We start from the raw sequence: 14,175 nt of genomic DNA on the forward strand, positions 1-14,175 counted from the left end.
GAAATAGATAGGCTATCAATAATATAGTAGCTTTAATACTCTACACGTCATATATAATAGAGGTATGTGAATAATATAGAGATGTTATGGTTAGTTCACAGGCTTTTAGAATAAATTGAAGTCACCAATTTATTTGTCCTTGTCAATGTCCTTGGCTTAAAATGCGTTTGAGTCCTGCAGGACAATAGAAATTACAGTAACTAACGCCATTAAGTGACCAATTACCACTTCATTGCAATAAACTTTATTTATGTAGCACTTTTCTGAGAGAAGCAACACATTGAAATCACAAGATAGAGACATGATAGAAAAAAAATATAATATTATATAAAGGGTTTAGATAACATAAACAAAAACACAGGGTAAAAGGCTTGGTAAAATTCTGTATATGTTCCTTGAATTTCTAGAATTACAAGTCAGTGACTTTAAAAAGATTATTTGTGTGTTAGGTTCAAATTATAACTTGGAAGTTCCATATCTGTCTGCATCAATGATTCAGAAGCTCTACCCTTTTGTTATCATATTAGTAAGTAACCAGTCCTTGCCAAAATACCCCAGAAAGTGAGAGTTGCTGCAGTGACATATGAAATTGGTACAACCAAAGCAGCTGTCTGTGCCTACCAAAGCATGACGAGACTGCAAATAGTCTCTACAAGGCAAACAAACTTTGAAAAGAGAAGCAGGAGGGCAAACAAAGTAATTACACTGTAAATTTCTGTCTTTCAGATCCATTTTAAACATCATGGTGGGCCAGAAAATGAGACCACAGCCAGTCAATCCAATCAGCTGTGTTATCAGTTAACTGTGTGTGTTAACTTTGAGGCTTTGTGAGGTTGACAGAGGGCTGAAGTCAGTTGATTGCTCACACCAAAGAGCTTTGATCATTGTTTATCCTTGTGAGTCTGGACTGAGCGACATGACTGAGTGCAACACGTTAGAAACTCCTCATTAAAGCAGGCGGGCACCACAGTTGGCAGTCGAATGTATTGCCGTATCAGTGGTGCTGCATGTCGACAGCAACCATATGTTTCTTCTACAAAATCCATTTAGCCATGTTTTTTAATCCATTGTATTACATAGGAATTCATCAAGGAGCATATACGATCACAAATGAATTCACGTCTGTCACTAGTCTTCCTCTCTGTCCGTCTCACTCAGACACTAAGACCTCCTGGCTTAATCTGCCCTAAGCTGGTGAGACGCAGTAAAGCACAGAGGAATCAGGATTGCATCCAGTGGGAACATCGTCCTAATCTCCTTCTGCCCTCTCCTTTGTAAACACTCTACATTTCGTCAGGGTCGCTGATGCTTCCTCCCCCCCCATTCTCTCTTTCTTTCTCTCTCTCTCTCTCTCTCTCTCTCTGTCACAATGTGCTTCAGAAGAGACACCGGGAAAACGTAAAGGAAAGGAGTGTGGATATCTTATGATCTCAAAAAAGACTTGAGCCTCACGTGGTGGGTGAGGCCTCATGGCCGGAACATGCCATGTGCTAGAGCGCTGAGGCAGTGGGAGATCAGGCCCACGTCTGTTCTGCGGGGGATCAGACACAACAGGGCCCTGATGTGGCAGCGGATACGGGGACTGGCCCGGTCCTGCCGGCATGGTGTGGGATACCCAGTGAGCTACAATGACCCGATCCAAGAGGAACAGGAGATGGTGTGCCTTGAGGTATGGGCATGATATAGTCCACCTGCCTCCCATCTCCCACCCCACCAATAGCACAATGTTTTTTGGATAATAACTTCATTGTCATAAGTACACATACATAGAACTAATTATTACACCAATCAGTCAAGTAAAACTAAAACTGAACCATAGTTTGTTCTTCTCAGTGTACACATATCAGAATCTTTTTGAATCACAGCATAGTAATCACTTTGCTGCTTGTTTGTTGCTGCACTCATGAGCAGCCCAATATGAGTCTGATGTTAAAAGACATTTAACTTGAGATTCAGAGTAACTTTATATATTTCCATATTTCCAAATGAAACATCTTTTATACTGTTGTTTGTTGTTGTTGTTGCAACTAGATTCTTCCTGTCTGGGCGTCAGCAGCTCTTTTTTTGCCCCCTGCCAAACTCCTATTTAGGGAAACACCTCCTGTCTGAATGAGACTTAAGAAGATTAAAAGAAGAAGATGGTGTGTCTTAAAATAGTGTGATACGAGTCATTAGAAATCTAAACAATGTTGGGAAGTCAGTCACCCAGACAGTCAAAATACATGGCAGCTGGTACAGACATCCCAGTACAATATTTAAAGAGAAACAAGTGAGTCAGATAAGAATACTTTAAGTTGTTTGTAAAAACAGTCTGGAAACATGTATTTGCTCTGAGTTTGGCGGCAGAATCATTCCAACTAAGTGGACAAATAAAGATTTCCGATATGTCTCTGTTAGGAGAACTGCGTTGCTATTCGCAGAGGGGAAGGGATTGTAAGGGAGCCATGAGGACACAGGAGCTGCTCCCCGAGCTGAGCTGGAGGGCAGACGAGTCAGTTCAGGTCATTAGCATATACATTACAAACATCTGTTGCTTGGACGGGTGTCTGAGAGCAGAACCGGAGCCCGATGAGTCTCAGTCGAAATAGTTTGCTTTGTAACCTTTGTAACTAAATAGAGATAAAAGTATATGGAACACAACCATACATGGATGAAATGACTGTGACAGAGAACTCAGTGCTGATTTATCATTATTGTTCTATGTTTTATATAAAGCGCCTACATTACCCACAATGCAGCAACTCAAGCAGAGATTCTGGTGTGTTATGGTACTAGTGGCTGAATTAGCCTCGAACTGCTAGCCTCAAGCAGAGTTGAGCTGCGGGCCACAAAGGTCTGACAGCCTCGCTGTCTCACAGTTTTTTGGGTTTTTTTTTTTTCAGACTTGTGGTGTTCAAAAACAACTGAGGTCATTCAGTTGTAATTCTTGAAGTAATTCATCGATGTCCGCAAAGCGTACAAAACACAAAAAGACTTAATGCAACTTTTTTCTTGTATGCATAGCATTAGACACCACCAAACAGACTCTGACGTGTAAACTTATTGGAGTTCCTCTGTAACTGGGCGGATATGTGGATGTTAACATCAAGACTGTAGATTCAGACTTCAGATTCAAACATCTTTGTCATATTTTCCTTATTTTAATTAATTATTTCGATGTTCAAACTCAAATAGACATTTTTCACAGCAGACATTGTGACTTGTCGTAACAGAAAAAGCACAGGTGTAACTAATAACACCAATTATGCCCAGTTCTGTTCTGTGTCCCTTTGAGCTGCTCCACTTCGTGGCCACGGTACCAGGAACTGGTCCTCAAATGTCATTAATGTTAATTATTTCACCTGTGCTTTTCCTGCTATCTCAAAACATCTGCTGTGAAAAAGATTTATTGGTACGCCTCATATTTAGAGGACTAAAGATCAGAAACTGGATGAATGTGATAGCACCAGCTGCTTTGGAAGCCACTTGTGGAGACATCCATATGCACCCATCTGTATTTTTATTACCCATTTTATTTTATTTAAGTATTTTAGAGCTTATTACATAGTGCAGACAGGAGTGGGGACAGAAAATTCTCAGCCAGGCTCAATATGGAGGCACTACAACAGACCTTTTCCACAACAGACTTTTGTAACAGATGTAATTAATAACCTCAGTGATGGCTGCTTTACATATCTCAGCTGGTTTCAGGGTCCTGGTGTTGGTTAGTGGGACGCTTAAAAGACACATTATTTATTCCTGTGTTTTTTCATCTGACCTCTGTTTGTTCTCAGCTTTGTCAAGCTCATTGTCCCCTGTGAATCCTTTTTATTGCCCCGTCCAGTTGTGTAACGCATCCAAGCATGCATGAACTCTTACGGTTTACCCTACAAATGTGACATCTTTATATAGCAGCTATATTACATATATTTGCATTCTTTTGTCCTTGATTTTTTTTTTTTATCTTCATGGTGGTGCAGTGGTTAGCACTGTCGCCTCATAGCAAGAGGGCCCCCGCGACCCTGACGGATAAGCGGTATAGAAAATGGATGGATGGATATTTTCTCTTCTCTTGCTTTTAATGTTATCCTAATTATTACTCTTTATTACACACATGTTGTATGAGCAGTACAGCAAAGCTACAGAAATATTTCTCCTGCACGGCATTTAAAATGAGCCCAATAGGACTGTGTTTACCCCTAACTGATACTGCTGATTTAAACAATCAGTTATGTTGATAATGTGATGCTGAAGCAAAAAACAAAAGAAAAGATGGCTGCATAATTTGGTTACAAGGATCAGGACACTGATTGTGTTTTATTAAATTAAGCCTGACATTTACAGTAGAAATAGTAATTTAATCAACATGTCTGTGTGTGTGTGTGGTTGGGGGGGTGAATGGAGAGAAAATAAATTAAATTCAGTTGTCATCTTTGTTGCGGCAATTGAACAATTCATCTTCACCTTCAAAATGCTCGTGGGTGCCACATATGAGCCTCTCGAGGTGGTAAACTCGTAACACACCGCTACTCTACACGTTGAGCTCCAGTGATTGAATCTACAGTTAATTCTGTCCTCGTCAAAGCTTCACAATGCTTCGAATCCCCTTCATCACATATTGAAAAGACTTCATTCATCCTGTCATCACGCTGATACTCCTCCGTGTGACCTTGTCTGTTCAGACTCCCTCCTCCACTTGGCATTGTGCCCTCAAAGGGAAAAGTCTTGGCGTTTGTCGAATCTCAACAGCATAAAGTATCATTCGTTGCTTTGCTTGCACATATATCAATCCCAGCAGGCTATTTGTGGGTTTGTGTTGTATAACATAAACACAGGAGAAGGTCTTAAATGAAGTGTTGTGGAGAAAGTCACATTCGACACAGTCAGAAAGTAATTCATCTGGACTGGAAAAGAAATGTATTTCTTTTTCCTTTTTTTTTGGCATGATAACAGAAGAGATGAAAACCTAATCCATCAGTGGTTCAATGGGCAGCATAACAGAACAGTAGCAGATCTGTGCAGACACTGTAAGAGCGGTGCTGCACTCAGTTTGCATTACAGGCGCTCACATTTTGCAGCACTTCTCATTACAACATGGGGCTGGTGACATTCATTTCCATGGCATCAAAGAACATCTTGACTGGCAATCTGGCACAGATGGGCAAATGTGTTGGTGGAAATTAAGTAGATAATAACACACACACACACACACAAAAAGGAGTTGTGCTCTACTTTTGGAGAATAGGCAGAGTGCCATCTGGTGTTTGTACAAAGCAAGACATGACAGAAACAAAGCATTTATAAAGGCATATTGTAGACTGCATTGAATGATATGTGTCTAAATGTACATCCCGCTCTCTCTAGCTTGATTCTGCATCAAACAGCATTTACTCATACAAGCACGTAAAATATTTGGGATCATGTTAAAGAGGTCACGTGTCATGTATCATGGCCAGTAAATTGGAGCTCTCTAAGTCTGTGAGTGCTTCACTGTCATGTGGTGGACATCATGTTAGTGCTGTAGTTGGAACTGCCTTCAGATGGCAGTGTTGTCGTCTGCATCTTTACTAGCTGCAGGCCTGAAGCGTAAATTACAAGGCACACTGGAGGCAGGCAATTATCTGTAACTGTATCTGTTACTGTACGTAACTTGCCTGGGAGAAATGGCAAACGGTGATTTGATATAAAGGTTGTCTAACAGGGACAGTACATGTCGTTGCACAGACAGAAACAGTGCAAGAGGAAACATGAAATAACTGCATAACAGCTGCTATCCCGGAGTAGACTGTTAAATTCCTATTTAAAGCAACTAAACCGGTGGTTCAGTATTTAGCTGGAAATATTTAACTCTGTCAGGCTGTCAAAGTCGTGCTGAAAACAAGTGCTGCTCTCCATCGGCGGCCGGTCGTTTCAGCACCACAGACAGCGACTTCAGGCAGAGCAGAGGCTCTCCGGCGCCTGTGCCGACGGAAAAAGTCTCGATATTTCAGATGGTCAAACTGTTGATATTTCTTATTATGATTTGAAATGTTTTGCTCAAATGGTTTCAAAGAGCTCCAGTGAAGTTTGTGGATGCTTATCTGTTTTGGAGATTTTCTTTTTTTTGTTAGTTTTTTTGCTCAGTGGGTTCGTTCTTATACTTTCCCCTCTTGCTCTTCTTTATTTCAAGCTTCATCCCCTCCTTTACCTGTCGTGTCTACTAGGCAGGGTAAAGGACCTGCACTGTAAAACCTGTGCAGTACTGTCGGGGTTCATGCTCTGCGCTGGGCTACTACGAGTTGGAGAGAAGACGCATGCGTACTGACTTGGAGCAGCCGGTCGGGGGAAAAAAAAGCCTTATGTGCCATCGGATGTAATCAAGGCAAAGAATTACCTCTTCTCGCTGTGCATACATGGTGAAATTGTAAGTACTGGTAGCAAACCGATGTATCATTGCACGGACATTTCGCGAGCGGTGCGTTTGAGGTCGTTTCCCGGCGTTTTAAATGGCATGTCACTATCTTGCTGTACAGCGGGCTTTTAACAGATCTAGGTAGTGTCTTTTCGGTGGTTGTCCGGGGCGATGAAGCTCTACGGTTCTTCATGGTGGCACTTTCCATTGATGTGATGCGCGAGTCGCTATTGTTGTGGTTTCCCCTGCTAAAGCGTTCAGGAGCCGTTATAGTGTCGTTCACAGTGCGATTGAAGAGGGATTGGCTTTCATTTGGTGTTATCATGATTAATTCTTTGAATGGATACACGACCACCCCCACCCCCCATTTCACCGTCTGTAGCTGTTGAGTCAAGCCATCGCGTACTGCAATTATGTGAGCTTTGAAGTGCCCGACACCTTAGCGCGTAAAATATGCCATTTGGCAAGACGCACGAAATCTGCAGCAGAAGGCAGCGCCGAATCGGAGCGAAATCGAGCGCGGATCCATTTTAAAAATGACCAAATGGTTTTTTGTTCCCTCAAAGGCTGTGATAGAGAGAGATGCTGCGGTTATAGATTTGCAAGCTGCGCCTTCGCCCCCCCCCCGCCCCCTCTCCGTGCCAAATCTCCTGACATTTGTTTTAAAAGCATCGTTTCTTGTGTCAGGTAGCGGCCGGATGTTGCCGTGTGGTGGAAGCGACTGCTTTGTTACATAAATGATCTGACGGGATTTGGCAGTGCCTGACCTGGTGATGACACATTCAGTCATTCTGTGAGCATAGCCCGTCTTTAGTCTATAGGCCTACAAACCTTAATGGGAATTCTGTTGAATAGGCTATAGAGCTATAGTCTTAATTATAACACATTAATATCCCATGAACATAATAAATGTAGACTACAGTGAAAGTGACACTTGACAGGTGAAAATCCAAATTAAAAAAAGAGACTAATATTTGCATTATTTTCATGTGTATTTAATTTATAGCTTGTTTTGGGCCCAGTGAGCATCGCAAATCCTTTAATGCACTGCTCTTACACACGCTTTCACAAATGGGATATTTCATATTTTGGATTACGGACATTGAGCTTATGTTCAACTATCCATCCCTGTTACACATGCAGTTCAAGAGTATAAGGGAACACACAGCCAGCTAGAGATTAGAAGGCCTGAAATGTGCTTGGCAGGGGCATATTTGGCAGCAGGAAAAACAAAATCAGCAAATTATTCTTCCATACTTTTGCCCCTGAAAAGAGCAAACAACATTCCTTTGCAGTGTGACCTCCGGGCATGCCAACACATGCTACAGTCAGAGTCAGAGTCAGCAGCAGCACAGGTGACAAATAGCCTCACAAAGGCGTCAAGTGGTCGTAAATAAATTCAGTAAATCTAATTAATCGTTACCATGGTGGAAGTGATCAAAGTGCTGGTAAATAAAAACAAAAAACAAAGGATCACCACCAGGATCTCACACTCTTTGCTCTTTGGATCTCTGCTCTTTGGTCTCGTTACGGTACACCCAGTGTTCTCCTTCTCTTCTTGCCACGAGATAATATCTCAGTCAAATGCATTTCCTGACATCGAAACATTAAACTCAGTGCCTCTCCTCTGTCTGTAGCCCATGGGATCAGAGCGGATGGAGATGCGAAAGAGGCAGATGTCGGTGCAGCAGGAGTCGGCAGCGGGGGGAACTGCACCGGCCCAGCAGGGCCAGCCGGGCCAGGCCAACCCACGGGGCTCAAATGCATGTTGCTTCTGCTGGTGCTGCTGCTGTAGCTGTTCCTGGTAAGTCTTCCCCCAGCCGAGAACTGGCTCGCTGTGGCCCAGCATGGCCGACATTACCGCACACAGGACGGCACAGTCTGAGCTGCTGTGTCTCAGCAGCAGGTTCCAGCTTGAATCTTGTGTTCTTGACATTTTTGCATGTGGTCCGTGGACTGTTGTTCTGCAGCAGCCTCACGACAATGCTTGGTATCTGCTGCCAGTGTGAGAAGTGTGACTGCATTTGATGCCAGTTACCAGCAATGCTCATTATATTTCTACACACTACACTTACAAAGCTATAAAGCAGCTAAACAAAGATGACATGCAAAAGAAATAAGAGCAATCTTCAGCACATAGCTATTACATACAGGCAAGAGCTGGACAGTAGTATCTATAATATCTAGCTAGCAATGAGCATTTTCATGATCAAATTATTAGAGACTGGCTCCTCGTATTTGTCTTTGAAATTTAATAACAAATCAGCTGTATGTGCTACCACTTTGCAACTTTAACCAAAATGTTGGCCCACTGAGCAGAAATCTGAGCAGATGCTTTGAGCTGGCAGGAATTATCACTCTGTTTTACATGCTGAATTACACCCAGTGTTTTTTCTCAAACACTGTAAAACTCTTTGAACCTATCTCCTCCCACATTTTTATGCTCAACTGATACCAGACTTGCATCTTCAGACTGTTCTCCCCCTAACGATCTAGCCAGATTTTTGAATTATCAAAATCTGATCTCACAGTGCATCAAAATGTGTGACTGTGAAGAGAGCTGTAAACACACACTGGAAATTCTCGCTAAATAAATCTCCAATGTCCATGTAAAAAAAATAACAGAAATGTATGTCATGGTAGCAGGATTTTTGACAGTATTTTGACTTCTATCCTCATGTAAACTGTCACAGTCAAGAGTTTTGTCACTTAAATGAACGATCAACCCTCGTAAAAATAAATTACACACATCTCTCTCACACACATGTTGTCTAGATGAAGTACACGAGTTCTTGGAATTTTGTCTTAATAGCTGTGTTTTTGACACTGGTTTGAAATCTACATTTTACATGAAACCCTGGTGATCGTGCAAGTCAACGAGTGAAACCGTCTTTCGTTTCTCACTTGGCAGGAAGCTCGACGAGATCAGTGGTGTCTGAGGTTCCAAGATCAGGCTTTGCTAATCCTGGATGAATATCTTATCACAGACATCCTGCTGTGTACATTACAGACACAATTTTCAATTGAGAACAAGAATTTTAGTCCAGACAGAACTGCAGATGGATCCTCCTGTATTTCTGATTTGTCTCCTCATCTTCATCTTCCTCTTTCTCGTCCTCAAAAATGCCCAGCCCTGACTCAGCGTTATCTAGCAGCAATAACCTGGAGATTATTTTCTTGAATAAACATTTTTTAACCATTTAGGCAGTAAAATGTAAAAAATGTCAAAAGGTAAAATCCTCAGTTAGCTTTTGTCAGATCAACAGTATAAAACGTAAAACTTTTCAGTTTACTATCACAGAAGGTAGTAAATATTTGCATTAGAGAGTGTGCAACCAGTGAAATTTAGGCATTTGAGCTTTAAAATGAGTGAGAACATTTAACTGATTATCAAATATTTATTCAGAAAAAATAAGTTTCTCTATTTACAGACTTGGCTTTATGTGCATATATTGAGAGTATGCACAAACCTGTGTATAACAGTGAAGAGATATATTCAGAAAAATGATGATATGTGGCTCATCAACATGTTCTGCTGTTGCGTGCTTTTTCCATTTCATCACTAGGAACGAAGATCGGGATGAGAGGAGCCGAAAGGCTTCTTATGACATCAAGGAGGGGCCCGCAGACTGTGAAGACTGGTTAGTGGATTTCATTGCACAAAAATGACAAATTCATTGCACAAAAATGACAAATTTACTGCGCGTGTTTGTGGAAAATAAATGTTGTTCATGCTCTCTGCAGTCCTAAGCCCACACTGGAGGAGGTGCGCTCCTGGGGGCAGTCATTTGACAAGCTGATGTGCTGTCCGGCGGGGAGAAACTCCTTCCGACAGTTTCTTCGCACTGAGTTCAGCGAGGAGAACATGCTGTTTTGGCTAGCCTGTGATGAGTTCAGGAAAGAGACCAATAAGAGTGTGATAGAGGAGAAGGCTCGGGTCATCTACGAGGACTACATCTCCATCCTCTCACCTAAAGAGGTCTCTTGATTTCACTGTTATGAATACTGTGTTGATTTCAAGAGTGAAACTTCATAATATCTTTTGGAAAATGCCCTTATCAGCTTGCTTTCACAGCATAAGATGACACAAATGATACCACTACGGCAAATATGAAGCGACAACAGATAGTTTGCTTAGCTTCTTATAAACACTGGAAATGGAGGGAAACAAGTAGTTTGGCTCTCTTGAAAGGTAACAAAATTGGCCCCCTAGCACCTTTAAACATGTCACATCTGGTTTGTTTAGTCCATACACAAACTTAAAACTGATCATTTGCAGTTTCACAGGGTTGTATTTGACTATTTCTCAGCTATGACCAGTTGGGTAACTTACTTGTGCCAGACATAAAATTGTTGCACACAAGCACCATAAAATGCCGAACTGACATCTTTACACAGTGCTTGTTAAAGCTTCAAGAGCTTCGGAAATTCTGAGCGGCAGAATGTGTTTTCTGTAGACAAAGTCAGCTGTTTCCCTGTGTTTCCAGTCTGTGGAATAAGCAAAGCTAACCAACTCTTGGTCGTAGCTTCATCTTTACTATACCAATCAATTTTGGCATTGAACTGGCAAAGTAAGAAAGATAGAAAAGGTGTATTTCTCAAAATGTCAGACTGTTGGTTTAAGGAATAGTTTCACTGAGAGGGCACACTTGCTGTTTTTCCTCATTTTCCCCACTCTCGTTTCCCAGGTGAGCCTCGACTCTCGTGTGCGTGAAACGATCAACAGGAACATGCAGGAGCCCACCTTGCACACGTTTGATGATGCCCAGCTGCAGATCTACACATTAATGCAAAGAGACTCGTATCCCCGCTACATGAACTCCCCAGCCTACAAAAACCTGCTCAACACTCTGTCAGAGCAGTCCCCCGAATCTTAGGGTGGTGATGACCTGTGATCTTTTAACTGTCTTTATCCCCCCTCCCACACCCCTCACACCCCCACCCCTCATCCTTAAGCCCTTTTTTAAATTTTTGTTTCGTATTTTCAGTGTAGGATTACATGAACCGGGCCTCGGGCCTGGCCCCTCCCAGGGATCTCAGCGCTATTGTGATCTGCACCTGACCGAAGACACTCAGGTCTCAAAATCTCCCGAGGGCTCGACATCACAAGTACTGCTACAGATCAACATAGCAACACACTCCAAAGGAATATGAATACATTTTGTTTCCGTTTTCTTTCTTTTGATAGAAATAATCTATTTTATTTGTGTTCAGAGTTTTTTATGGTCTGTTGTTTTTTGTATGATTGTTTAGGGGGAAATGATTCCTACTGTAGACTATATATTTATGAGTTTGTACATAGTAAAAATGGAATTGTGGGTATTTTATGTAGAAAACGCCTGGTTCTATTTACTGCGTATGAAAATCAAAGCTCAAGTCAAAGGCTACATGTTAGCTCAACTTGCAGGCAGCTTTGTGGGGTACTGTATGACTTTACGTTATTGGTTTCACCCTGTTTTGTTACCTAACCTCACACTTTAGTACCTGTGACAGTGACTTGGCAACTCCAGTTCATGCAGAAACTGTGTGTGATTGAAACAGCTATAAATGTGGTTATCAGTGAAGTAACAGAAAGTGACAATGGCTCTTTTCACAGTGTGTTTCCTTAAGAAACTTAAATCAATCATGGAAGGGTACTATAACTTTTTTTACTCAATCTTAACCACAGATGATTGCCTATTTTTTAATTCAAGTATTGCTCAATGCACACCTTGTAGGTTTGATATAGTTGTAATAGTGTGACAGAAGTAATTTACCAGATAAAGTATTTTTTATTTATTGATATCTATTGCCAATGCTGTAAAGAAACTACAAATTGTGTAAATATTATGGTGGAGTAACCTATCCTTTTAGGTTAGGTAGATAAATTTGCGTAACACTTCAATTTACGGGTTCCCTTCCGTAAAAGAACTGGTACATTTGCTTCTAACTTTGGGCGAAAATAAGAATTTCCTTGACAAAACTGCTTGATTTAAAGTAAATATTAATTTATTATGCATGTATGACTGGAAACAGTTAAAGGAATAGCACAGTTTTGTGAAATATGCGTATTTGATGGCTAGCAGAGTTAGATAGGAAGACATTATGCCACAGGCCAGTTAGCTTAACTTAGCTTTGCACAAAGACTGGAAACAGGGAGGAACTGCTACAAAATCTACCTATCACCACATCTAAAGTGGTATAATTAACCTGTGATATCTCATGTGTTTAATCCATATAAAAAATGAAGTGTAAAACAGAAAACCAGGAGGTACTGCTCCCAGATAAGAGATAGTTAGCCATGTAAACACCTCATAAAACAGCTTATTTTTGGATTTACACTTTGTATTGCCTAAATAAACAAGACATATGGTGTTAATAAGCTTTAGAGATGCTGGTAGGAGGATTTTGTTACGGTTGCACAGAACTACAGTAGCTGTTTCCCTCCTTTCTCAGTCTTTATTCTAAGCTAAGCTAACTAGCTGCTCTTTGTAGCTCCATAGTTACCATACAGAAATGAGAGTAGAAGCTACTCATCTAACAAAAGCAAATAAGTGTATGTTACTATCCATTAATGTTAACTTACACATTTCCCTGGAGAGAAATTTCATATTTAGCTGACAAGTATTTGGCACCAATTAATTGAAAATGATTATTTCACCGATGATTTGTCCTTAAATACAGTTCTTTTCAGGAAACCTATTGGAAACTAGCAGGACATTGCAGATGGGTAAAGTGAAGCTTCACCAAAATATGTGAGATTGACATTTTTTGACAGCAAGCGGAACCATTCATTTGTCATCCTGCAAAATTTTGCTGCTTTTAAAGCCCAATTGCAATATCAAATTGACTTTTGACTGAAATTGACACTGGGGGTCAGGCCAGGATAGCAGCAACACCAAAGCTACCACATAAACTGTGTTCATACGCTTATGGAGAGCATTTCCATTGACTAAAATTGGAGTTGCCAAGTGTTAAATACTTTTATGTATTCTGATAGTTTTACTTAAATTACTTTGTTGCCTCACAAACATGTCACTCAAAGACAAGATCCTCACATGGGGAAGTGCCTTGACATTCAATTTTATGACATCTTTCTCATGGGCAACAGCTGTTTTCAGACTCTTGCCATAAGGGTGGTTACTGCAGCATTAGACCAGTTTACTAGAAATTGTCCCTCTCTTTAGCCAAATTATTGCATGTGTTTTGTCGTGATTCCTAAGTCGTGACTACATTGGTTCATTTCGGTGGGGATACCAAACAATATGGCGGAGGGTGATGACAACACATGTCTTTATTTGCTGAGGACAAACAAAGATCACTGGATAGGGCTGGTTGATCTGAACTTCTTTGCCAATCTGTGTGCTTCACAGTGGCACTTCTACTTGTCTTAGAGTTAACTCTAACTTACTATGTGCAATTTGAGCTGATGGATACACCGTGCAGATCAACCTCAAAACACAATCTAAGCCAATGGTTTGGAGTGATGCCTATAAATGTTGTTTCTTCTTCTGTTTACTATATGAAATGTGTTATTTTGCGCTGAGTTTACTGAAGAATACATTTTTAAAAAAAACAAATAATGTGAATGTTTACAGTATATGGTTTAGTTTTTTTCTGCTACTCTCCAAGAAAATAATGATTTGTGGGCATTTTGATTGAGATAAAATAAAGCACAATAATTTTACTGACTCTGCGATGATTTGATCACAAAAAAACAACATACAAACCATCAAGTTCTCACACTTTCCTGGGAGAAAGTGTATTGTTACTAATATTGTTCTGTCAAAGTACTTGAATGTATCAGCAGATAAATATAATGTTGG

General features: G+C 40.8%; 1 protein-coding gene across 2 annotated transcripts; it reads left to right on the forward strand.

Annotated features, from left to right (window-relative positions):
* Positions 1-1,480: 1,480 nt before the first annotated feature.
* Positions 1,481-12,298, forward strand: rgs20 (regulator of G protein signaling 20). Of its 2 annotated transcripts, none has more exons than XM_046408784.1 (5): positions 1,481-1,669; positions 8,008-8,174; positions 9,937-10,011; positions 10,115-10,349; positions 11,059-12,298. In XM_046408784.1, the coding sequence occupies exons 1-5, from the start codon at positions 1,481-1,483 to the stop codon at positions 11,245-11,247; spliced, it is 855 nt and encodes a 284-aa protein (XP_046264740.1). In that variant the 3' UTR covers positions 11,248-12,298. The 2 variants fall into 2 exon arrangements, with proteins under 2 accessions (XP_046264740.1, XP_046264739.1); XM_046408783.1 differs by lacking the exon at positions 1,481-1,669 and adding an exon at positions 6,112-6,382.
* Positions 12,299-14,175: the final 1,877 nt, after the last annotated feature.

Source organism: Scatophagus argus, chromosome 13 (genome assembly GCF_020382885.2).
Source record: "Scatophagus argus isolate fScaArg1 chromosome 13, fScaArg1.pri, whole genome shotgun sequence".
In the NCBI taxonomy this organism is placed as follows: Eukaryota; Metazoa; Chordata; class Actinopteri; family Scatophagidae; genus Scatophagus; species Scatophagus argus.